The following is a 27,040-nucleotide window of genomic DNA, read 5'->3' on the forward strand; positions in this document are numbered from 1 at the left end:
ATTTTTCCTTCCAGTTTCTTACACAATAAACCTCATTGTTTCCAAATAGGAGACTCCTTCTCCCTCTCTCTAAGAATAATAATTTTATGCTGCAGACATCAAAGATGAGGACAAAAATGTCACATTGTGATTCTGTCTCAATGACACTTCACAATAATACAAAGTGAAAAATTCAAGCAAAGAAAGCCTTTTGCTTTTTCCATTGGTGTCAAAAGTCATGTTTCTCGAGGTTGTCTTTTTTTTCCTCTAAAATGGGCATTAAAATAACCATTTTTTTAAAATAGCCATTTTTATATCATTTATAAAGTTGTATCTTGAAATTTTATTCATAAAATATTTCCCAAAAATCAGTTTCGCATAAGGTTACTTTCTTCCTAACCAAGAAATAGGAATTGTAGTTCCCACTTTTTAATTAACTCCTAGCTATTTTAGTTGGAGATTTATTGCCCTAATTCATATGTAATGTGTTTATCACATAGGAAACATTTTTTTAAAAAGTGGGTTAGTAATTTTGTGTAATGTTATATTTCTCATCAGGATAATTATGTAAAAGTAAATAAAGGTAGGGCTAAGATAATACCTAATTTAGGATGCCTTTCAAATGTATAATGCTTGTAATTAAAGATTTCAAGTAGAAAGTAAAGGGCCTTGGTTTCCTTACACATCAGCCTAATTTTCAAAATAAAACCGTAAAGTTAGCTGAATGGTTTCTTTGCTTACATATTTACACATTGAATCACAAACTGTCCACTTAGAAGATTTTTGAGGAAAAAAAAAAATTGTTAATGTGTCCCTACACTACAGAACAGAACTTAAAACATGAATTTTATAGCTCATCTAACATGCAAGGTTAAAAGTAGAAATCATTTTAACCGGCCTAGTGCCATCAGAAAGTATTTAAGGTTTACAATGGGAAGTATATAAGTATTCATTTTATATTACTTAAACAACTGGAAGAAACATCACACACTTTCAGTCATTAAAAGTAAATATCATGGGCTTCCCTGGTGGCGCAGGTTAAGAATCCGCCTGCCAATGCAGGGGACATGGGTTCAGGCCCTGGTCCAGAACTACTGAAGCCCGTGTGCCTAGAGCCCGTGCTCCGCAACAAGAGAAGCCACCACAATGAGAAGCCCGTGCACCGCAACAAAGGGTAGCCCCTGCTCGCGACAACTAGAGGAAGCCCACGCACAACAATGAAGACCCAACAGAGCCAAAAATAAATAAATAAAGTTATTTTTAAAAAGTAGATATCATGCATTATAGATGATTTTAGAGACTTAATACAGTATAAATGTTATGCCTTTGTAAACAAGATATTTTCCCACTTTCCTACGTTCTTTCAGTTGAACTAAAAGGCACATAACAAAAATGTAGTCTAGCCTAGCCTAGCACCTCATAACTCCCACAGATGCATATGCATATTTAGATGCAGATAACTAAACATAGATTCCCCAAAGCACAGATCCTAACAACAGCCTTTCTAATGGCATGTTGAGCTCCCTAGTGAATAATGGCTGCAGCATCTCAAAACAGAAAGCAACAGCTAGACTTACTTGTGAAGTGACTGTGAAAAGCACTTTTCTTTCCTGACTATGCTACATACAGAAATCCATGAACCTCTGAAGTAGTCACGAGACTTATGGTGTAGCTGCTTTCGGCTAAGATAGGTTATCAAGCTCTAGGTCTGCTACAGTATTACCATTCTCTCACTCCTACCAAGAATTTTATTTTTTAAGCAGGGACTGGCTGTTAGCTGTGTAGTATTCATTTTTGTTTTTCTGGGGAGACCATAGAAGGTAGGTGAAGGGGTTGAGGCAGCAGGGATGAGGCCGATGACTGTAAATAGTGCACTCTATGTCTTAGTGATTGGAAAACCTCTGGATAGCTCTATAGGTCACTCCATGGCCTTCGCCAGCCTACTCAGCTGGACCCAGTTTTAAGTAATTAATGACAATGGAGCCAACATGAGTGTACTCTACTCGTAGCATGATTCAATAAAGGGCTTCTCAGGCTTCCCTGGGGGCGCAGTGGTTGAGAGTCCGCCTGCCGATGCAGGGGACACGGATTCGTGCCCCGGTCCGGGAAGATCCCATATGCCGTGGAGCAGCTGGGCCTGTGAGCCGTGGCCGCTGAGCCTGCGCATCCAGAGCCTGTGCTCCGCAACGGGAGAAGCCACAACAGTGAGAGGCCCGCGTACCGCAAAAAAAAAAAAAAGGTCTTCTCTGTTGTAGCAGTTTCTAAAGGACTTTACAGTTGTTCTGTTACATTGAAGTTGTATCAGTTCTTCTTAAAAAATGCATGCCATCATTTGGGACTTTGAAGTCTTTTGTTGAAAGGGGATTTTGTCATAAGGCATTTGTTATAAATGGTGTTTATTCTGTTACTGTGAAAAATCTACATGTAACTCCTCAGATATGACTTTTATTGAGCACATGTAAGTTAAAAGTAATAATTCAATAAAACAGCCATCACATGAACAGTTCATTTACTATGCAATTCTAATAACATGCTCCCAAATGGCTTTCATATGAACTGGTGATATTCTGTTAAGTGTGGATGAGTAAAACCCAAAAAATTAATAAAACTATTATGATGTGACAGTAGTTTTTGATGAGATCTCACATGCCATGTTTTTGATCCATAAGCTCTAATCCCATTATCGGTCATCCATAACAAACTCTACTACTTTAATTATCAAAACTTTAGATATGAATTATTAAAAAGAAAACACTTAGAAATAAGTGTTTAGACATGCCAAATATGTTTGGAATTTCTGCTATGCAATATAATATGCTAGTACTTACTTCTTGCTTCTTTTGATTACGTATCTAATGAAATGCTAATTAGATCATTGTTACACTATTTAATGGGACTGGAGAAGGATTTCTTAGAGATGCTTTTATACTACAACTTATTATTTAAGATTGCCTTTGATATAAGAAATGTAGTATATGACCATAAAAACAAACCAAAGTATGATTTTTAGAGATATCCAGCATGGATGATACCATTAGCAATCCATCAGTCTGTTTACTGCACTGGCGAAAGTAAAGTCACTGGTATTGTTTTTTGTTTTTTGTTTTTTGTTTTTGCGGTACGCGGGCCTCTCACCGTTGTGGCCTCTCCCGTTGCGGAGCACAGGCTCAGGACGCGCAGGCTTAGCGGCCATGGCTCACGGGCCCAGCCGCTCCACGGCATGTGGGATCCTCCCGGACCGGGGCATGAACCCGTGTCCCCTGCATCGGCAGGCGGACTCTCAACCACTGCGCCACCAGGGAAGCCCCACTGGTATTGTTTTTTAATGTTAATAAACAATACCAGATCTGGTTAGAACCTCCTGAAATTTTTATTTAATAGAGCATTTAATAGAACGTTATTTAACCTTTTAGAACATTTTAAACATTGTAGGGCACTTTATTTAATAATGGATTCATACCAAAGTATTGAAGATATATTCCTCACTCACTAAATATGGGAAAAAATTGCCTCTGAGTTCGTGTGTTAAATTGCTTGCATGCTCTTGACATTTTAATAGGAAAACCTTTAAGTGTGCTGTTGTCAGTCATCACCATCTCTGTAGTTGACACATTTTCTGTAATAAAAGATAGAAAATGGGGAAACATGTATTTCTATCTAATTTAAATAGAAGTCTATATTATGAGTATATTTGGAAAGCTATGCCAAAACACTTGATATGGAAAGTCATTTATTAGACTGTTAATATGAGTTACCTTTTTAGCTTGACCTACACCAACGGTTTTTCTTTATTTTGCCAGTTATACATTTTCGAATTGGAAATAATTGGAGCTAAAACATTATTCCCTACAGCATTGGGGTCTTCACATAAGGCCTATTTGAAAAACGCCAGGGCATGGTTCTTCTCTCAAACCTGAAGACACTCACAAATTAAACATGATTTATTCAGGAACAAGAATTCTGAAACAATTTAATTTTACATTTATGAACTGAATTAACATTGTGCTTGTATTACTAAATCAAACGGAATGTTACTTATTTATATGATATCAGTAACAATGTCTTCATCAATTGAGATTTCGAGAACCTAGTTTAAAAAAAAAACAAACCTGGGAGAGGAGCTTCAAGATGGCAGAAGAGTAAGACGTGGAGATCACCTTCCTCCCCACAAATACATCAGAAATACATCTACATGTGGAACAACTCCTACAGAACACGTACTGAATGCTGGCAGAAGACCTCAGACCTCCCAAAAGGCAAGACACTCCCCACGTACCTGGGTAGGGCAAAAGAAAAAAGAAAAAACAGAGACGAAAGAATAGGGACAGGACCTGCACCTCTGGGAAGGAGCTATGAAGGAGGAAAGGGTTCCACATACTAGGAAGGCCCTTCGCGGGCAGAGACTGCAGGTGGCAGAGGGGGGAACTTCAGAGCCACGGAGTAGAGTGCAGCAACACGGGTGCGGAGGGCAGAGGAGAGAGATTCCCGCACAGAGGATCAGTGCCGACCAGCACGCACCAGCCAGAGAGGTTTGTCTGCTCACCCGCCAGGGCAGGTCGGGGCTGGGAGCTGAGGCTCGGGCTTCAGAGGTCAGATCCCAGGGAGAGGACTGGGGTTCTCTATGACATAAATCACAGCAGGATCCTTTTTGACCCACCTCCTAGAGAAATAGAAATAAAAACAAAAATAAACAAATTGGACCTAATGAAATTTACAAGCTTTTGCACTGAAAAGGAAACCATAAACAAGACGAAAAGACAACCCTCAGAATGGGAGAAAATATTTGCAAATGAAGCAACTGACAAAGGGTTAATCTCCAAAATTTACAAGCAGTTCATGCAGCTCAATATCAAAAAAACAAACAACCCAATAGAAAAATGGGCAGAAGACCTAAATAGACATTTCTCCAAAGAAGATATACAGATTGCCAACAGACACATGAAAGAATGCTCAACATCATTAATCATTAGAGAAATGCAAATCAAAACTACAGTGAGATATCATCTCACACCAGTGAGAATGGCCATCATCAAAAAATCTACAAACAATAAATGCTGGAGAGGGTGTGGAGAAAAGGGAACCCTCTTGCACTGTTGGTGGGAATGTAAATTGATACAGCCACTATGGAGAACAGTATGGAGGCTCCTTAAAACACTAAAAATAGAACTACCATATGACCCAGCAATCCCACTACTGGGCATATACCCTGAGAAAACCATAATTCAAAAAGAGTCATGTACCAAAATGTTCACTGCAGCTCTATTTACAAGAGCCAGGACATGGACGTAACCTAAGTGTCCATCAACAGATGAATGGATAAAGACGATGTGACACATATATACAATGGAATATTACTTAGCCATAAAGAGAAACGAAATTGAGTTATGTGTAGTGAGGTGGATGGACCTAGAGTCTGTCATACAGAGTGAAGTAAGTCAGAAAGAGAAAAATAAATACCGTATGCTAATGCATATATATGGAATCTAAAAAACAAAAAAAGAATGGTCATGCAGAGCCTAGGGGCAAGATGGGAATGAAGACGCAGACCTACTAGAGAATGGACTTGAGGATATGGGGATGGGGAAGGGGAAGGGGAAGCTGGGACAAAGAGTGTCATGCCAAACGTAAAATGGATGACTAGTGGGACACTGCTGCATAGCACAGGGAGATCAGCTCAGTGCTTTGTGACCACCTAGAGAGGAGGTATAGGGAGGGTGGGAGGGAGGGAGGGAGATGCAATAGGGAAGAGATATGGGGATATATGTATATGTATAACTGATTCACTTTGTTATAAAGCAGAAACTAACACACCATTGTAAAGCAATTATACTCCAATAAAGATGTTTAAAAAAATTTAAAAAATAAAATGAAATATGTTCCTTTAAAAAAAATAAAAACACCTGGGAGTGTAAGCTGTGCTAGGTACTAGAGGTGTATTTGTGATGATGTGGCAGTACTGAAGCTTTGAAAATTACTGAAGCTAAATGGTTGGTAATTGCTATAACCCCCTTTTTCCTATTTTATTGCTAATCCTACAAAAAGGTAGTCGTTTATCCATCTGGTTCCCTTAGCTTATAAATTCTTTGCAAGCCGGAAAAATCATCACAGTCAAATAGAAGTGAAGAATGAGGACAGGGGAGGGAAGAGATTGTTACAGATTAAATGGACAGAGTTCTTGCCCCCAAGAGTCAAAAGAATGTAGCATGATATAGCAATTAATTCATTTAAACTTTTTAAATATATATATTTATTAAATATATATAATGTTAAAGTTATGATGTAAGCACTCTGGGAAATGCAAACACTACACATGGTTTCTGTCCTCACCTTACCTCTCAGGTACTTATACTGTGGAAGTTATAGAAGTCTCACCTCTCTGAAAACACTATAGTCATATAATCTTTTTCTGGTGGTTACAATAAGATTTTTTTTTCCATCCTTAAATAAAACAATCAGTATTTGCCCGACATCCAATCTGACAGAAAATCCTGTTGACTCTGCCTTTGAAATGTATTCATAATTAAACCAGTTTTCACCAACTCCCATGCTACCATTCAGTCCAAACCATCATCATGCTTTGCCTGGACTATTGTAATAGCCTCCCAACTAGATACCTGCTTTTAACCCTGACCTCCTTCAATTTGTTCTTTTGTTCTTTTTTATTTTTTTACTGCAGTCAGAAGGATGAGTCTTTTAAAACATAAAACAGATCATGTCATTTATCTGCTCAAAACTCCCCATCAATTCTCCATCTCACTGAGAAGTCCTTTAGTGACCACGAAGACACTATTGACCCGGCTGCCTTAACTCTCAGATCTCATGTTTTATTCCTCTCCCACAATCTGCTGTGATTCAGCCACACCGCTCTTCCTTGAACATGCCAAGCCTCAGGGCCTTTGCTGTTCCCTTTGCCGCTCAGATCTTTTCATAGCTACCTTCCTCACCCCTTCAAATATTAAAACATCACCTTCTTAATGAAGTTTTCCTGGCCATCCATTTCAAAGTCACAGTTTACCCCCATTCTGCCATTCTCAATCACTCTTAGTCTGCTCCATGTTTTCCCATAGCACCCATCACCTGCTAATATGCTACATAAGTTTCTTCTTTTATAATATCTTTATTGGAGTATAATTCCTTTACAATATTATGTTAGTTTCTGCTGTACAACAATGTGAATCAGCTATGTGTTTACATATATCCCTATGTCCCCTCCCTCCCACCCTCCCTATCCCACCCCTCTAGGTCATCACAAGCACCGAGCTGATCTCTGTGCTATGCAGCAGCGTCCCACTAGCCATCCACTTTACATTTGGTTGGGTATACATGTCAATGCTACTCTCTCTTTGTCCCAGCTTCCCCTTCCCCTGACATGTCCTCAAGCCCATTATTCTCTACATCTGCGTCTTTATTCCTGCCCTGCCACTGGGTCCATCAGTACCGTTGTTTTAGATTCCATACATGTGCATTAGCATACAGTATTTGTTTTTCTCTTTCTGACTTACTTCACTTTGTATGACAGATTCTAGGTCCATCCACCTCACTACAAGTAACTCAATTTCGTTTCTTTTTATGGCTGAGTAACATTCCATTGTATATAAGTGCCACATCTTCTTTATCCATTCATCTGTTGATGGACATTTAGGTTGCTTCCATGTCCTAGCTATTGTAAATAGAGCTGCAGTGAACATTTTGGTACATGACTCTTTTTGAATTATGGTTTTCTCAGGGTATATGCCCAGTAGTGGGATTACTGGGTCATGTGGTAGTTCTGTTTTTAGTTTTTTAAGGAACCTCCATACTGTTCTCCATAGTGGCTGTATCAATTTACATTTCCACCAACAGTGCAAAAGGGTTCCCTTTTCTCCACACCCTCTCCAGGATTTATTGTTTGTAGCTTTTTGATGATGGCCATTCTGACTGGTGTGAAGTGGTACCTCATTGTGGTTTTGATTTGCATTTCTCTAATGATTAGTGATGTTGAGCATCTTTTCATGTGTTTGCTGGCAATCTGTATGTCCACTTTGGAGAAATGTCTATTTAGGTCTTATGCCCATTTTTGGATATGGTTGTTTGTTTATAAAGTTCTTATTTATTATGTTCATCTTCTATCTTCCTATACTAGAACATGAGCTTCACAGGAATAAAGATTTGTCCTTATTCTGTTCTGCTTAGAACAGTCTGACACATGATAAGGTGCTCAGTAAATATTCTTAGATTAGTAAGTTTGTATGTCTCAGTTTATCTCAATTTATCTATTTTCTCCCCTTTTCTATTTAAATTACATACAAGAGTGAGTGTATGTATACTAGTAGTATACTAGTACTAGTATACTAGTAGTAATAATAATAATAATGAGATCATTTATTGCTATCATTTATTGAGTGCTTAATAGAGTCAGACATTATAACTGCATTATCTCACTTAATCCCCACAACTAGCCCTCAGAGTAGGATGAGAAGGCTTACAGATGTCAAGTCACTTGCCCAGGGTAACACATCAAGTGAATTGCTAAGCTCCAGTTCAACCCATAACAGACTCCAAGGGCACAGCCCTCTTTGTAGCTTTCAGGTTAGGGCCACCTTTAGCAAGTTTTATTCAATATCATTGTTCTTATATATATTTACTAAAGAACAGCTTGACTAAAAGAGTTAACTGAATACTAATATGCCTAATGTCATTACTTCTGTTTAAGTAACTACATATTTAGAGGTAAATACTAGCTTTAGAAGTTTACAAATCCAAGTGATAGATAGAAATATAATATTGCTTTTAGATTGAAGGGAGAACATATTCATGAAATTGGGCATATCCTCGAAGAAAGACTTAGAAATAATTCAGTCTGAAATGATCGTATTAAGTGGGGCATTGAGTAACTTGAATTTGCCCAAGAACAAAGGAAACAGAACAAGAAGTAGAAAAAGTGAGGTAATATGCAGTGGCATGGAAAGGATCTCTTGGTTCATGTGTTTTCTGTTCGAGTACTCTCTGAAATAATTTTTTTTAAACCATATGCTCCACACACATTTTTAAATTGACATATAAAACTTTTCATTATAAGTGTAAATAGTGACAAAGGGTATAATTTCTGACCTATTAAATACATGCTTTAAAAATATTTTCATCAAAACCGTGAAGTAGGGTCTTCCCTGGTGGCGCAGTGGCTGAAAGTCCGCCTGCCGATGCAGGGGACACGGGTTCGTGCACTGGTCCGGGAAGATGCCACATGCCACGGAGCGGCTAGGCCCGTGAGCCATGGCCGCTGAGCCTGCACGTCCGGAGCCTGTGCTCTGCAACGGGAGAGGCCACACCAGTGAGAGACCCGCGTACTGCAAAAACAAACAAACAAAAAAAAACGTGAAGTAAAGATTTAGCTTATTCAATTTACAGAAAAGGTCCATGCTATAGCATAATTCGCAGTCATTGTCGGATTCATGAGAAGTCTAGACTTCATTTTTTAATTCCAATAAACGTGTTTCTGAAGCAGTCTCCTCACTTTTCATTGCCATGAGGTTGTCCACTGGTTAATATGAAACAAGGTGCAAGCCCCCATTAGTTTGCCTTTATTCTGCAGTCATGGGACACTTCCCTAAGAGCAATGCACCACACTAAGATCCAGGGTAGGTTAGGGCCATGCCCTCCTTTTGTCAAGTTCAATGTGAGAAACGTAGAACTGCAGACTGTAGGTGTATTTTCAAAGTAGATTAATTTTAAGAGAGATTAACTATGAAAGTTGAAGATCTCAAAATTGAATTCTTTGAAAACTGTCCATGCCCATATACCACTGGAAAGTCTTTGTAAAACCCAAAGGGCTAAAACTTCCAAAACTATGTTGAATAATTGTGGTGAGAGTGGACAACCTTGTCTTGTTCCTGACGTTACAGGAAATGGTTTCAGTTTTTCAAAATTGATACAGCCACTATGGAGAACAGTATGGAGGTTCCTTAAAAAACTAAAAATAGAACTACCATGCGGCCCAGCAATCCCACTGCTGGGCATATACCCTGAGAAAACCATAATTCAAAAAGAGTCATGTAACAAAATGTTCATTGCAGCTCTATTTACAGCAGCCAGGACATGGAAGCAACCTAAGTGTCCATCGACAGACGAATGGATAAAGAAGATGTGGCACATGTATACAATGGAATATTACTCAGCCATAAAAAGAAACAAAACTGAGTTATTTGTAGGAGGTGGATGGACTAGAGTCTGTCATACAGGGTGAAGTAAATCAGAAAGAGAAAAACAAATACCGTATGCTAACACATATATATGGAATCCAAAAAAAACAAAAAAACAAAAAAAATTCTTCTGAAGAAACGAGGGGCAGGACAGGAATAAAGATGCAGATGTAGAGAATGGACTTGAGGACACGGGGAGGAGGAAGGGTAACCTAGGACAAAGTGACAGAATGTCATGGACTTATATATACTACCAAATGTAAAATAGATAGCTAGTTGGAAGCAGCCACATAGCACAGGGAGATAAGCTCAGTGCTTTGTGACCACCTAGAGGGGTGGGATAGGGAGGGTGGGAGGGAGACGCAAGAGGGAGGAGATATGGGGATATGTGTATATGTATAGCTGATTCACTTTGTTATACAGCAGAAACTAACACAACATTGTAAAGCAATTATACTCCAATAAAGATGTTTAAAAAAAGAAAAACCCGAAGGGCATGCGTTTCCCAGTTTTGTTTTTGTTTTTGTTGTTTTTCATATAGCAGGCTCTTATTAGTCATCCATTTTATACACATCAGTGTATACATGTCAATCCCAATCGCCCAGTTCATCACACCCCCACCCCCACCACCACTGCTTTTCCCCCCTTGGTGTCCATACGTTTGTTCTCTACATCTGTGTCTCAATTTCTGCCCTGCAAACTGGTTCATCTGTACTGTTTTTCTAGATTCCACATGCATGCGTTAATATACAATATTTGTTTTTCTCTTTCTGACTGACTTCACTCTGTATGGCAGTCTCTAGGTCCATCCATGTCTCTACAAATGACCCAATTTCGTTCCTTTTTATGGCTGAGTAACATTCCATTGTATATATGTACCACATCTTCTTTATCCATTCGTCTGTCGATGGGCATTTAGGTTGCTTCCATGACCTGGCTATTGTGAATAGTGCTGCAGTGAACACTGGGGTGCATGTGTCTTTTTCAGTTATGGTTTTCTCTGGGTATATGCCCAGTAGTGGGATTGCTGGGTGGTATGGTAGTTCTCTTTTTAGTTTTTTAAGGAACCTCCATATTGTTCTCCATAGTGGCTCTATCAATTTACATTCCTACCAACAGTGCAAGAGGGTTCCCTCTTCTCCACACCCTCTCCAGCATTTGTTGTTTGTAGATTTTCTGATGATGCCCATTCTAACTGGTGTGAGGTGATGCCTCATTGTAGTTTTGATTTGCATTTCTCTAACAATTAGTGATGTTGAGCAGCTTTACATGTGCTTCTTGGCGATCTTTATGTCTTCTTTGGAGAAATGTCTATTTAGGTCTTCTGCCCATTTGGGGATTGAGTTGTTTGTTTTTTGAATATTGAGCTGCATGAGCTGTTTATATATTTTGGAGATTAATCCTTTGTCTGTCGATTCATTTGCAAATATTTTTTCCCATCCTGAGAGTTGTCTGTTCGTCTTGTTTGTAGTTTCCTTTGCTTTGCAAAAGCCTTGAAGTTTCATTAGGTCCCATTTGTTTATTTTTGTTTGTATTTCCATTACTCTAGGAGGTGAACCATAAAAGATCTTGCTGTGATTTATGTCAGAGAGTGTTCTTCCTATGTTTTCCTCTAATAGTTTTATAGTGTCCAGCCTTACATTTAGGTCTTTAATCCATTTTGAGTTTATTTTTGTGCATGGTGTTAGGGAGTGTTCTAATTTCATTCTTTTAAATGTAGCTGTCCAGTTTTCCCAGCACCACTTATTGAAGAGACTGTCTTTTCTCCATTGTATATCCTTGCCTCCTTTGTCATAGATTAGTTAACCACAGGTGAATGGGTTTATCTCTGGGCTTTCTATCTTGTTCCATTGATCTATATTTCTGTTTTCGTGCCAGTACCATATTGTCTTGATTACTGTAGCTTTGTAGTATAGTCTGAAGTCAGGGAGTCTGATTCCTCCAGCTCTGTTTTTTTCCCTCAAGACTGCTTTGGCTACTTGGGGTCTTTTGTGTCTCCATACAAATTTTAAGATTTTTTGTTCTAGTTCTGTGAAAAATTCCATTGGTAATTTGATAGGGATTGCATTGACTCTGTCGATTGCTTTGGGTAGTATAGTCATTTTCACAATATTGATTCTTCCAATCCAAGAACATGTTATATCTCTCCATCTGTTTGTATCATCTTTAATTTCTTTCATCAATGTCTTTTAGATTTCTGCATACAGATCTTTTGTCTCCCTAGGTAGGTTTATTCCTAGGGGTTTTTTTTTGTTGTTGTTTTGGGGTTTTTTTGCGGTACGTGGGCCTCTCACTGTTGTGGCCTCTCCCGTTGCGGAGCACAGGCTCCAGGTGCGCAGGCTCAGCGGCCATGGCTCACGGGCCCAGCCGCTCCACGGCATGTGGGATCTTCCCGGACCAGGGCACGAACCCATGTCCCCTGCATCAGCAGGCAGACTCTCAACCACTGCGCCACCAGGGAAGCCTCCTATTCCTAGGTATTTTATTCTTTTTTGTTGCAATGGTAAATGAGAGTGTTTCCTTAATTTCTCTTTCAGATTTTTCGTCATTAGTGTATAACAATGCAATAGATTTCTGTGCATTAATTTTGTATCCTGCAACTTTACCATATTCATTGATTAGCTCTAGTAGTTTTCTGGTGGCATCTTTAGGATTCTCTATGTATAGTATCATGTCGTTTCCAAACAGTGACAGTTTTACTTCTTCTTTTCCAATTTGTATTCCTTTTATTTCTTTTTCTTCTCTGATTCCCGTGGCTAGGACTTCCAAAACTATGTTGAATAATAGTGGCGAGAGTGGACATCCTTGTCTTGTTCCTGATCTTAGAGGAAATGCTTTCAGTTTTTCACCATTGAGAATGATGTTTGCTGTGGGTTTGTCGTATATGGCCTTTATTATGTTGAGGTAGGTTCCCTCTATGCCCACTTTCTGGAGAGTTTTTATCATAAATGGGTGTTGAATTTTGTCAAAAGCTTTTCCTGCATCTACTGAGATGATCATATGGTTTTTATTCTTCAATTTGTTAATATGGTGTATCACATTGTTTGATTTGTGTATATTGAAGAATCCTTGCATCCCTGGGATAAATCCCACTTGATCATGGTGTATGAACCTTTTAATGTGTTGTTGGATTCTGTTTGCTAGTGTTCTGTTGAGGATTTTTGCATCTATATTCATCAGTGATATTGTTCAGTAACTTTCTTTTTTTGTAGTATCCTTTTCTGGTTTTGGTATCAGGATGATGGTGGCCTTATAGAGTGAGTTTGGGAGTGTTCCTTCCTCTGCAGTTTTTTGGAAGAGTTTGAGAAAGATGGGTGTTAGCTCTTCTCTAAATGTTTGATAGATTGTTTCCCTGTCTTAAAGACCTCTGCTTTATATTATGTAGGATATTAAAATTTTAAATAAACTCTAATTTTTTTCCACAGTTCAAGTAGTTTCCTAAAAATATCTACTGCCATTATAATCTGCAAAAATAGATCTTAAGCTTATGGCAGTGTGTTAGTGAATAGCACAGGGAACTCTACTCAATATTCTATAATAACCTATATGGGAAAACAATCTGAAAAAGAGTGGATATATGTATATATATAACAGAACTACTTTTCTGTACACTTGAAACTAATACAACATTGTAAATCAACTGTACCCCAATAAAAAATAAAAAGTAAATTAAAGATAAATAAAAGATAAAAATAAACAAGAAAGGAATGTAATACTTAAAACTGATGCAAGATACTTTTTTTTTTAATTAATGTACATTTTTTGGAGCAGTTTTAGGTTTACAGAAAATTTGAGGGGAAAGTACAGAGTTCCCATGAATCCCCTCATGCCCTCACCCAGTTTCCCCTATGATGAATATCTTGCCTAGATGATATACATTTGTTACAATTGATGAGCCAATATTGATATGTTACTATTAACTAAAATTCACAGTTTACATTAGGATTTACTCTTTGAGTTAGACATTCTATGGGTTTTGACAAATGTACAATGACATGTAGCCACTAGTCATACAGAACAGTCCAACTATTCTAAAAATCCCCTGTTCTCCAGCTATTCACCCCTTCCTTCTCCGAAATCTGTGGCAATCACTGATCTTTTTACTGTATCCATAGATTACCTTTTCCAGAATGTCATATAGTTGGAATCATATAGGACATAGCCTTTCAGATTGGCTTCTTTCACTTGGCAGTATGCATTTAAGGTGCCTCCATAGCTCATTTCTTTTTATCACTAAATAATATTCCATTGTATGGGTATACCACAGTTTGTTTATCCATACCTTTTGAAGAGTATATTGGTTGCTTCCAAGTTTTAGCAGGTATGAATAAAGGTGCTGTAAACATTCCTGTCCAAGTTTTTGTCTGTATATAAATTTTCAGCTCATTTGGATAAATACTAAGGAGGACAATTGCCAGATTATATGGTACGAAAATGTTTATTTTATAAGAAACTGCCCAACTGCCTTCCAAAGTGGCTGTACTATTTTGCATTCCCACCAGCAATGCATGAGAGTTTTGCATCCTCACCAGCATTGGTGTTATCAGTGTTTAGGCTTTTAGCCATTTTAATAGGTATGTATCAATAGTAGTATCTCATTGTTGTAATTTACAATGCCCTGATGACATATAACGTTGAGCATCTTTTCATTTGCTTATTTCCCATCTGTATGTCTTCTTTGGGGAAGTATCTGTTTAGAACTTTTCCCCAGTTTTTAATTAGATTGTTTTCAGTAAGTTGAATTTTAAGAGTGTTTTGTATGTTTTTGTACCAATCCTTTATCAGATAGGCGTTTTGCAAAGATTTTCTCCCAATCTCTGGCTTGTCTTCATTCTTTTAACAGTATCTTTCTCAGAATAGAAGGTTTTCATTTTAATGAAATCCAACTTCTCAGTTTTTTTCCTTCACGGACCATGTTTTTGAAGTTGTATTTTAAGAGTCATTGCCAAACCCAATGTCACCTGAATTTTCTTCTACAATATCTTCTAGGGATGTATAGCTTTGCATTTTACATTTAGGCGTATGATTCATTTTGAGTTACTTTTTGTGAAGGGTGTAAGATGTTATGTCTAGATTCATTTTTTTGCATGTGGATATACATTTGTTCCAACACCATTTGTTAGAAAGACTATCCTTTCTCCATTGGATTGTGTTTTCCCCTTTGTCAAAGATCAGTTGACTACATTTGTATGGGTCTATTTCTGGGCTCTCTAGTCTGTTCTGTTGGTCTACTTGTCTTTTCTTTGACCAGTACCACACTGTCTTGATTATTATAGCTTAATAGTAAGTCTTGAAGTCAGGTAGTATATTTTGAAGTCAGGTACCAAGTCTTGAAGTCAGGTAGTTTACTAGAGCTTCCATGGCAAATACCATAGACTCGGTGGCTTAAAGAATGGAAATTTTATTTTCTCACAGTTCTGGAGACCAGAAATCCAAGATCAAGGTGTCATCAGGGCTGATTTCTTCCAAGGCCTCTTTCTTTAGCTTATGGCTTGCCCTCTTCTCTCTGTGTCTTTGCATGGTCTTCCCTTTGTATGTATGCATGTCATTGTCCAAATTTCTTCTTCTTATAAGGACACCAATCATATTGGATTAGGGCCCACCCTAAAAACTCATTTTAACTTAATTACCTCTTTAAAGACTTTATCTCCATATACAGTTACATTCTGAGGTACTGAGGGTTAGGACTTCAGCATATAAATTTAGGGGGTTAGGGCTTCAAATATAAATTTTCAACATATAAAATTTGGGGGGAAACACAGTTCAGCCCATAACAAGTAACATCAGTCCTCTGACTTTGTTCGTCTCCTTTAAGACTGCGTTGGCTATTCTAGATCTTTTCCCTTTCCATATAAAGTTTAGAATAAGTTGGTCGATAGCCACAAAATAATTTGCTAAGATTTTTGTTGGAATTGCATTGAATCTTCAGATCAAGTTGGAAAGAACTGAAATCTTAGCAACGTTGAGTCTTCCTATCCCTAAGACTGTGCCCCCTTGGAGTTTTGTAATCTCAAAACTTGTTAACACTGAGCTTCTAGCAGTTTGTCATTACAGTTCAGGGTTTTCTTCTCTAGGTCTCGTTCCTGTGGAAGTACTTATTCCCAGCCTTCTGTTCTAGTAAGTTGTGATTCTCTGTTTCTGCCTATCATTTCTACAGTTTTTCAGGCAGCAGCCCTATGACCTCAATGCTCTGACGGGTCTGAGAGCTGCTGGTTTTCAGTTTGTTCAGATTTTTTCTTGCTGTGGGCATGAGAGTGACAACTTCCAAGCTTCTTATATTTAAGACCAGAAACCAGACATCTCCAAGGTACTTTTTATTATTGTAGCATCATCATTAACAACATTAAGCATTTATTGGTTCTTGATTTTACAGAAGGAACTGAGTTAGGTCTAATATATTATGTCTTAAAACTGGCAAGAATCCTATTTTTGCCAAAATGGTATTTATGAAAATATTTCTGTATTTGCATCATAAATCTTTATAATGTGTATAACTAGAGCATTGGTTTTCAAAATGCTATGGCCCTGGTAGTAGGAAGAGGTGCCTCAGGAATTGCTGATTTTGGTTATGGGTAAGATGGAAGCAAGGGGCAAGGGAAAGACTATGTTCACTATACTCACCCCAGCTTGAACCTGAGCAGGTCTGGTTCATATATTTCATTTGAAGTAAGGGTTGGACGACTAAATAGTCTTGAAATCCACTGCCCTTGGTGTTAGATGAATGCTCTCCTAGTGTTTTCATTCATAGATTGTACAACAGATGAAACTATCTCAGAAAAAGCTTCTTTAGAGAGTTTAGTAACAAAATTGTTAAGGAAGAACTAATGTAGACTCAGTTTATTTAATGCAAAGTGTGATAATGTTGCAATAAATGAATACCTCTTTGTTAGGGATTGTAAAAACTGAATTAAAATATAATTAGTTTATCCTGAGGAGTTCAGGCCTTTGAAAATTGAATACTTTTGAGGTATTAATTAGCAGATGTATCAAGAAATATGCAGCATGGGCATACCTTTATTAACCTGTGGGTAAGTTTTCTTGATGGAATCTATAGATGTCAGTGCATCCTGGCTCATTAGTAACAGAATTAATCAGTTTATCAACTTATACTTTTATAAAAATTTAGGCTCACTGACATATTTAGTTTTGGGGTTTGTGGGGTTTTTTTATATGATTTTGTATCATAGAGTAGTTGGAGACAGGTCTAGAATAAGATTTCAGACTTTTCACCTTCTGGAACATATATTCAAACTGAGCTGAAAGAAGTGTTTTTAATTCATCCAGCAGCCACATATAATTATGCTTGGTTTACACTGTGAGGAGGTATCTGGGAGGGCAGCAGAAACAGGGTTTGATTTGTTAAGTGCACAGCTTTTACATCATTCATATCGCTTAGAATTGTTTATAAGCATGGGTACCATAGTGTAGTAAACTTAGTCTAAATCAGATCAGAAAAATATTTAGAAGCCTGCTGTATATAAAGCAAATAAATAAAACACTATTCTTACACCAGAAAAGTGAATACAGTAATAGAAGAGATTAGACAAATATGCAAAAATCAAGTCAAAACACTCTAAGTGTAATAAGAAGCAAAAAACGCTATGGGGCTCATAGAAGAGAGAGATTGTACATCTGTTTGAAGGCAAATGAGGAGATTGAAAGGGAAGGTAACATTTATCATCTAGAAGAACCTGGAGAGAAAATATATCAGTTAGGAAATTTTTCAGGTGCATATAAAAGTAAACTTAACTGATAGGAGCTTTAATAAATAGAGCTCTGTATTTCAAACAGAGCAAGAAGCCTGGAGGTAAGGAGCTGCTGGTGTTGATTCAGTAGTTCTATAAGGTCAAAGTCACATTTCTGTAATTTTCTGAGACTTTTTCTCATGCTTGTTGCCTTGTGATCACAAGAAGGTGGCTACAGCTCCAACTACCAGTCTATAGTCCAGCAGGAAGAAAGGACTGAGAGAAGGAGAAAAAAAAAAAACTTTCCAGATATTCCTCTGCAGACTTCTGTTTATAACTCATTGATCAGAACTTTGCAAATTACTACCCTGGCTGCAGAGAATCTGGAAAGGTGAGAGTTTTCAGCTATTCATATTGCCCCTCTCCAAACAAAATCAGGAAATGTTGAGGTAAAAAGAGTAGCAGGAACAACTCATGTGTTACTTTGAGGTAAAGAGATATAGTGGAAGTTAAAAATAAAAACAGTGGGATTGAACTGTGTCCTACAAAGCCTTTGGTGCCAGGCTGAGGCATTTAAAATTAACTTAATAGGCAGTGGGTAAAGAGTTTACAATAGATACATTTTTAAATTATACTATTATGTTATGATCGCACTCAGGATTATAATTTAATCCTGTTAAGACAATTCAGTAAGGTGGGTCATTTTTCTAATATTGTTTACCATGGCATCAGAATATAGATTCTACACGATCCACTCAATCTAGGTATCTATTTAAAAAAAAAATCTTGAATTTGGGATTTTTCAAGATTTAAGAGTGATTGAACTCACTGTAATAAAAACAATAAATGATTATACAAAGTCATATGACTAAAATGTTTCCCATTTCTCCTTAGTTAGGAACTAATGCTACCCATCTAGAGCGACCATCTAATTTATTGTCTTTATGGGATTAAAGTGCTAATAATTAGGCCACGACAATAGGAGTAAACCAGGGCTGGCCGTTGTGACTAAGGGAATAGTTCTGTTGCAGTCTAAAGCCTTCTGTGGGCTGTCACATTGTCCTTGCCCCAGGTGGTCAGCTCTGCAGGAGTATGTCTGTGTCTCTCTTGAGGGCTGAATAGACTAACCCAGCTTTGCTTGTCAACCCCAGGAATAGCCGCGTACGCTGTAACTCTCGGCCTCAGCCAGCAGTGCTCACTCTCATTGGTCTCCCTGGTGGCCACATGCTCGCTGTGGCTCTTCGGCTCAAGGCTATATTTCCTCTCCATGTTGTGGTCCTGAGAAAGGAGGGCTGAGGGAAACTTTAATTCCCCCTTTGTGGGAAGTGTTGTTTGCCAGCTTGAACTGGGAGCTGAAAACAAATCCCACGTTTATATAGCACTATAATCTTTACTGAGTAACACCAATAGAGCTCTCCCAGGAAACCTCAGCTCAGAACATTCTTATTGAATCACGTGATGCCCAGGGTTATACTGTTTAATTTTGAAAATTTATAGACAAAGCATTAGGTTATTACACTAAAGTATCTCATTCCTATGTGGAATTTTGTGTTCTTGTCCTTGTTTGTATCACATATCTTTTTTTCTCACCACGTATTTTTTAAATTATCTCTTCTCTTTGATTCCCACTAACCTCTATCAGTTCTCTTACAGCCTCTCTGAATATTCCTTTTTTCACTTCCTCTGGGTGTTTTTCCTCCTTTTATCCCCCAAAGATTGACGGTTTAGAAAATATTAACCCCAACAATAGCCATGACTTAACAAGTACTTACAATGTGCTAGGCACTGCACAAATTACACATACTAACTCACTGAACTCTTAACAACAGCCTTATTTATATCTAGCTCTATTATTATCCCTGTTTTTCGTATGTGAGGTGCAGAAAGGTTAAATAACTTAAAAGTCATACAAACTAACAAATAATGGAGTCAGGTTTCTAACCTAGATAGTGTAACTCCAAATGCATGTGTTCTTAACCTCTAACCCATTGTTCCTGGTCTCCAGAAGCTCCTCCTCTTACTGACTCCCTCTTGCCGTCTCTGCCGTACTTAATTCCAAGGCCAGTTCTAGCAGTGAATTTTTAAGAAACCCAGTCTTAGTTGTTTTCACCAGTCTAGCATAAGGCTTTGGATAGCCTAGTGTCACCAGCTAAAATCTTGCAGGCTTGATGGTCTCTGTGACCCAGTAGTCTAGGCTTCAGCATGTTTTATGCAACTGTGCAACAGTTTCAGTAGAGCTATTGACAGATCTAAGTAATATTGTAAATGAAGAGCTGAGAGTACCATACTTGATATTTGCCAGGATATGAAAGATGAAAGGGGAGGAAGAATCATAAATTACTCTTAAGACTGTAAGATTAGTGGTCCATTAATAAGAGTCATAAGTGCCTGTTTACTTATTTGTCTTCCCCACTAGCTGCTAGAGTTAGAAGCAGAAATTCTGGCAACTCTACCTTGATCACACCAGTTCTACTTCCAGGATACTTTCCTTCCTTGCCTCTGCTGAGATCCTGCATACATATTCAGAGCTGACCTCAGTTCTCACCCACTCCCCAAGCCTGGCCTGACAGCTACATCCTATATTGATCTTTCTCTCTTTCTCTCTCTCTCTCTCTTTTCTTCCCTCCCTCCGTCCCTCCCTCCCTCCCTCTCCCCATTTACTGTATTCTTTGTTTGTTACTTATAAAGTTAGTACCTTGCTATTCATTGTTCAGTTGTCTCATTTTTGTACATTTTGTACAATACTATTTAGCTCTTAAAATGTTTGTAAAAGTTCCTACTATGTGCCAGCCCCTTTGTGAGGATACAAATATTTATGAACACAACCCCTGCCCAAGAAGAGCTTATAGTCTAGTAGAGAAAACTGACATATAAACAAAACTGTAATAGAGATTGGTACAGAAATAGATTCAGTTATGAAATGCTATGCAAAGACTAATAACGGGGTAATTCTGGTAGTTGTTAAACTGTGTTCAGAGAAAGCTACAGAAAAAAACATATTTAAGTTGCATCTTGAAAGTCATTTGGATTATAAAATGTTTGTATCCTCATCACTTTCTATTTTCATTATACTCATTTTGACACTTTTCTTGTCTGTTAAACTATAAGTTCTTCAAGGTCAGAAATTATATATTCAAAGCCTTTGTTTCATCCATAATGCCAAAATATTTCACTGAAATATTTATGTTCATATAAATAAATACTTATTTCTATTTCTTTATCTTCCTTCTTCTCCCACCAAAGCCCAAACTGGTCAGCATATTTTTTTTATCTTTATATCCCATTTCATTTAATATAACATTAACCTTGTAGTATATTTTAAGAACAGCTTATTTTACCACAAATGTGTAGTTTCTTTCTATGTCATATCTTGTAAGTAAGCATTGAGAGTTTTGCTCTGTAACCCTTTATGAGCTTTTATGGTGTCTTGTGTAAGTATGATAAAAATGCAAAGCTCAGAGGTTTTTTGCTTCCATACAGCTTATGGAAAGCTCTCAAGTTTATTATTTTCTCCTAGCATGTCAAAATATCTGAGGTTTCAAATTGATAAAAATACAGTTTAAAAGCCATGTTAAACTACTGTAGTGTAAAGTTACAAACTGGCAAATTGAGTATTATGAATTTTACTCCAGGACAGAATAAAAGAGGTTTAAGATCTCCTAAATTTCATGAAACACCAAGGAGGTTTACCTCATAAACATTTAAACCCATCATCATTTTTTGGAAGTTCCAAGGCTGAGGCCAAGGACATTTTAAGATTAAACCTTTAAATGAATTAAACTCACCTTAAAGTTTATTAAAAGTATTTGCCAAACATCTATTTGAGAATCTGCTATATGGGGAGACACTGGTAATTCAAAAATGAATACTGTAAGACATTACTTCTATTTTGAGGAGCTCACAATTTAGTAATTAAAGGGATTTATCCATTCTATACTATGGGGTAAATTCAGTTGCTAGATATAAATTTCAAAACTGACTGGAAGTAGAAAAGACCTCTATTTAAAGACTTTAACTCAGTTCACCATTTCATAAGCACAGTGGCTTACACATAGTAGGTACTAAGTAAACGTTTACTAAATGAATGAACAATAAGAATTGTAGACTTTAAGGTTAGGAATGAGACCTTACTAGGTGAGGGTTTTTTTAACCCTTTGACATCAACATGGTTTTTATTATCACAGCGATTGCCAGTAGTAGTTAATGGATGAGGCTGGGGTTACCTGACATTCAGCAATACTGTGAGCTGTCCTACCCAATGGAGAATTGACACATCCTGCACAACTTTGAATGTCTGAATAAATCTACTACAGATATAAATTGGTGTGTCACTTTTTCCAGAACTGATATCTGTTCAGTGCCATCCTTATCAAAATTCCAGTAGAATTTTTTGTGAAATTTTTAAGAAAATGCAAAAAGCCAGGAAGCAACCTTTACACATAGCGAAGCTGGAGTACTTACACTTTCAGATATCAAGACTTGTGGTATTGACACAGGATAAATCAATAAGCAAATGGGACAGAAAAGAGTCTAGAGGGAATTCCCTGGTGGTCCAGTGGTTAGGACTCCACGCTTTCACTGCCAAGGGCCTGAGTTCAATCCCTGATCAGAAAACTAAGATCCCACAAGCTACATGGTACAGCCAAAAAAAGAAAGAAAGAAAGGAAAAAAAGAAAAGAGTCTAGAAACAGACCCACACATATGTGATCACCTGATTTATGACAAAACTAACACGGTGGTGGAGATGGAAAAGGATGGGCTTTTCCATAAATAATATTCAGTTAACTGGTATCCACATGGAAAAAAAAGTGAACCTTGACTCCTCCACACCATGAACAGAAATCAATTCCAGTTGTATTGCAATCTAAATGTGAAAGACAAAACAGTAAAGTTTTAGAAACAAACACAAAAGACTGTCTTCATGGGTAACATCTAAACTAATAGTGCTATTAGTCTTGATTTTGACCTTACTAAAAATAATTATACATATATATATATATATATATATATATACATATACACACACAAGCATAAATTCGCACTTTAGGACATAATACTGAAAAGTTTTTTTTAAAAGTTCTATAAAGAGAAAAGGTCAGGGACTTGCCTGGCGGTCCAGTGATTGAAGCTTCGCCTTCCAATGCAGGGGTTGCCGGTTCGATCCCTGATAGGGGAGCTGGGATCCCACATGCCTCAGGACCAAGAAACCAAAACATAAAACAGAGGTAATATTGTAGCAAATTCACTAAAGACTTTAAAAAAAAAGAAAAAGAAAAAGGTCAAAATACAAAGGAAGTTTATTTGAAAAAAGAATCTCAAAATTACTGAATAATTTACTCACCTTGTCCATTTTTTCTACTACATATTCCCAATTATATAGTTAATGCAATAGTGCAGTTACTTAAAGAACAGTGAAATGAATTGCATATATGTAACAGAAGAGTTGAAATTTAACGGATTTGGATCCAAACGTTAATGAATTAGTAGAGGCACATGAAAGGCAGGAAGTTTAATTAATTTCATTAAGAAAATTTGTTCTTAAAATATACTCTTTCTGGCTTCCCTGGTGGTGCAGTGGTTGAGAGTCCGCCTGCCGATGCAGGGGCCATGGGTTCGTGCCCCGGTCTGGGAAGATCCCACATGCCGCGGAGCGGCTGGGTCCGTGAGCCATGGCCGCTGAGTCTGCACGTCCGGAGCCTGTGCTCTGCAACAAGAGAGGCCACAACAGTGAGAGGCCCACGTACCGGAAAAAAAAAAAAAAATATATATATATATATATATATATATATATATATATATATACTCTTTCTTGTCTATACATTTTTAATGATTTATACTATGAAAATTACATATTGAAATTGTTTTTTCAAGGGGTTACTACACAACTTCTCTATAGTCTCATGATACAATTTCTTTTCTAATCCTTCCTCTAGGCTCCGTCACTTATCAAAGATAAAAGCCAAGCTCACTTGTAAAAATATATATAGATTTTATATTTCAGTAGTCTATAATTTATCTTGTCATGTTAGCCCTAATTAAAGTCAGATTGTCACCCTCTTTCTCTTATCAATAGCAATAAGTCTAGTCTGTTATTATTTATCCTAACACTAATTTTTATTCTAGATTCTACTTGTACCATATTTCTGACCTTTCATGTTCTTGTGGGGTATTTTTTGATATGGAAGCGTTTCTAATCTTAATTATCTTAAATGCAAATATATTCAGTGCAATTAGATACAAACATCTGACTATTTCATTAAGACTTCAGTTTAAACATGGAGAAGGGAAGGAGCCTGCCCCCCAGAAGAGCCAGATCATAATGTTATTTCCAGAAAGAGTGATTTTGGATTCTCACCCATGAGTAATGGGGAGGCTTTTAAGTACTTTATGCAGGGATTACTGATCAGACTTGTGTTTCTAAAATATCACTTTGGCTGCAGTATGAAAAGGTAAATTGGAAGGGATGACAAGACTGGAGGCATGGTCCAGTTAGAAAAATGTTGTAAGAGACCAGGTCATTATCATCATCAACATGCCTGAACTGAAGAAGGAACCTGGCAGAAATGAGATAAGATCAACTGAATTTAGTCACTGTCACTTGATGAGGAAGAAGGAGGAGTCTAAGGTGGCTCCCAATTTCCTGATTTGAGTGACTTGATGAAATGGGTGTTTTTCACTAAAATAAGGACCATAAGAAAAGGCGCAGTTGGGGGCATGTAGAATGGGACATGCTGGTGGGAAAAACCTATGAACATTTGAATGTGTGCATTTGTTCAGGGGTGATATATGGCCCAGAGATATAGATTTGGGAATCATTGTTATAGAGCTGGTAGTTGAAGTCTTTAATTAAGATTAGAAAATATGTTTAGATTCAGAAGAGAAGGCACAAAAGAATCCTGTGGAGTGGGCTCGTGGAAGTTGAGGGAGGAGAGAATTTTGAGAAGATAATAAGAAACAATGCTAAATGCGTTGAACAGTGAATAGAAAGCCAACAACTGAGTCATGAATAGAGACGTCCATTTCATTTGGCAGTATGAGGCTCATGGGTGACCATCGACCAAGAATTTTCAGGGATATGGAGTACTTGATTATATGCCATTGGTTAAAGACTGAATGGATTATTCAATTTTTTAAAAAGTGAATGAGAAGTGAATAAATAGAGACAGCAAGTTTCCTTTCTGTTCCAAGTTTTTGAATATTAGAGATAGGAGTAAGAATAATAGTCAGGGGGAGATGCAGGATAGAGGGTTTTTCAGTTCTTTTGTTTTTCCCACTTGTTCCTTGATTAAAATATTGCTTTTGGTTTCATTTAATTTAACGTTAAACTCAGTATTTTGCTAAGATTAATCATTCTACAATACTTTGGTTAGTGGCATAAGTTTGAAAGAATCAGGGTTACCAGCAAACCAAATTAAGCATAAATACTGAATTGTGTGATTTCCAAGAATGTTCAGGATTAAAAAATATTTATGACAGGAATATGTAAAACCATGACTGAATAAAAGGGAGAAGCTGACAGCGTGTTGGATAAATGTGAGATACCTTACCAATGATTTTTAAATGAGGCCATCTGTTAGAGCTTGCTGATGCTCTCAGTCTGGAGCGGGAGGCTGTTTATGTTTTCACGCAAATCAGGCTTTAACGAAAATACTCTGGCAAAAACAGATGCCTTATAGAAATTCATTATTCCTAAAATAATTACAACCCTCTAAATGTTAACATCCCTTCCTACAAAGAATGGTATTATGCTAATACTGTTCATATATATGAATGTGAAATTATTGTATCATTGCTGTAATGCAATTCAGTGGTTTCCCTCTACCCTCACCTCCAACCTCACCCCCAGGAGATACATGCCTGCTTACCGGGACCAATTTCCTACTTATTTAGCCAAAAGTAATTGACCTTTGAAAGTCATAACCGAAGTAGTTGCATTTGAACTAAAATCTAAAGACAAACCTAATCTTTCAAGCATTTTCTCCTATTATCGTCTTTTTTTTTTTGACCCTCAGTAAGTCTTACCAGATATATTAAACTAAAGGAGATTTCATAATAGAATATAGTCATGCTGTCATGTTTCATTAATGTTGAAGAGAAAGAATTAGTGTTATTTTGCCAGAAAACGAACTTCCAGTGTTACTACTACTATTTTACTAATGTGCGTAGTCACTCACTTGTAAAGGGTGAACACTGTGTGCAGAAGTGCCTACAGACAGAGGAACTATGAGCATCCCTAACTTCTACATCCATGTTACATCAGCTTGAGTCCACACATAAAAGAGATCAAATCTGTGAGGGCCGGAGAAAAAAATTGAAGCGACTTATTATTTGCAGCTTTCCTTATTACTGGGAGAGCAGCAAATTAGAATCAGACTAATATTTTTGGTTTCTCTAATTTATGGCTTTTTGTTAACTTTGTCACTGAGTGAGCTGTTGAGCCAGATTCCTATGGCATGTAAGCACCTTGCTCAGGGTTCACTTTAGTACTGGGAGAAGCTTTTATGCGTAGACTCTCTATTTAGTACACTAATGAAAGTATTATTTATTGGTGTCTTCTTGTCCTCTGGGAATGCTTTTACCTTCAGTAGGCTCTTATTTACCTTAAAATAGTGGCTTAACTACTCAGATGATAATGTCTCATTTCTCCTTCCTAACTGCTCTTTGAGTTGAAGCATTTCTCAGAATGGAGAATGGAAGAAGGACTGGAGAACTACATGTGTGAACACTCCTGCCTAGCTCCTTGCTCATGACAGAGAGTCTGCACCTTACATTCTTTTTTTAAATTTATTTATTCATTTATTTTTGGCTGTGTTGAACCTTCGTTGCTGCACGCGGAGGCTACTCTTCATTGCGGTGCACGGGCTTCTCACTGTGCACCTTGCATTCTATGTGCACTATAAAGTGGTCTGGCATAGTGATGTAGAGAGATGCTCTGCAGTCCGATGGCCTGAATTTGAGAGTTGGCTCCACCACTTATTGCTTGTGTAAGCTCAGCAAATAATTCCTCTCTGCCCCAGGTTCCTCATCTCTTAACTAGAAATAATAATACACATAACTATATACAAGATACATAACCAACAAGGACCTACAGTGTAGCACAGGGAACTATACTCAGTATTTTGTAATAACCTATAAGGGAAAAGAATCTGAAAAAAAATAGATATATATGTATGTGTAACTGAATCACTTTGCTGGTAT

The 27,040-nt window shown here is 37.4% G+C and overlaps 1 protein-coding gene across 2 annotated transcripts in view; it reads left to right on the top strand.

Moving 5' to 3' along the window:
- ELP4 (elongator acetyltransferase complex subunit 4) overlaps window positions 1-27,040 on the top strand; it is a 243,698-nt gene that overhangs the window by 132,447 nt on the left and 84,211 nt on the right. Inside the window, exon 10 of one of the 2 annotated variants that reach the window (XM_029207346.1) lies at window positions 3,832-3,869. The exons of the other annotated variant lie outside the window; for it this stretch is intronic. Coding sequence (XP_029063179.1) covers window positions 3,832-3,861 — 30 coding nt within the window. The 3' untranslated portion in view covers window positions 3,862-3,869. Of the gene's footprint in view, window positions 1-3,831; window positions 3,870-27,040 lie in introns of those variants that run through there. 2 annotated transcript variants of the gene reach the window in all.

This window comes from Monodon monoceros, unplaced genomic scaffold (assembly GCF_005190385.1).
Source record: "Monodon monoceros isolate NGI ecotype Baffin Bay Population unplaced genomic scaffold, NGI_Narwhal_1 Super_Scaffold_7, whole genome shotgun sequence".
NCBI lineage: Eukaryota > Metazoa > Chordata > Mammalia > Artiodactyla > Monodontidae > Monodon > Monodon monoceros.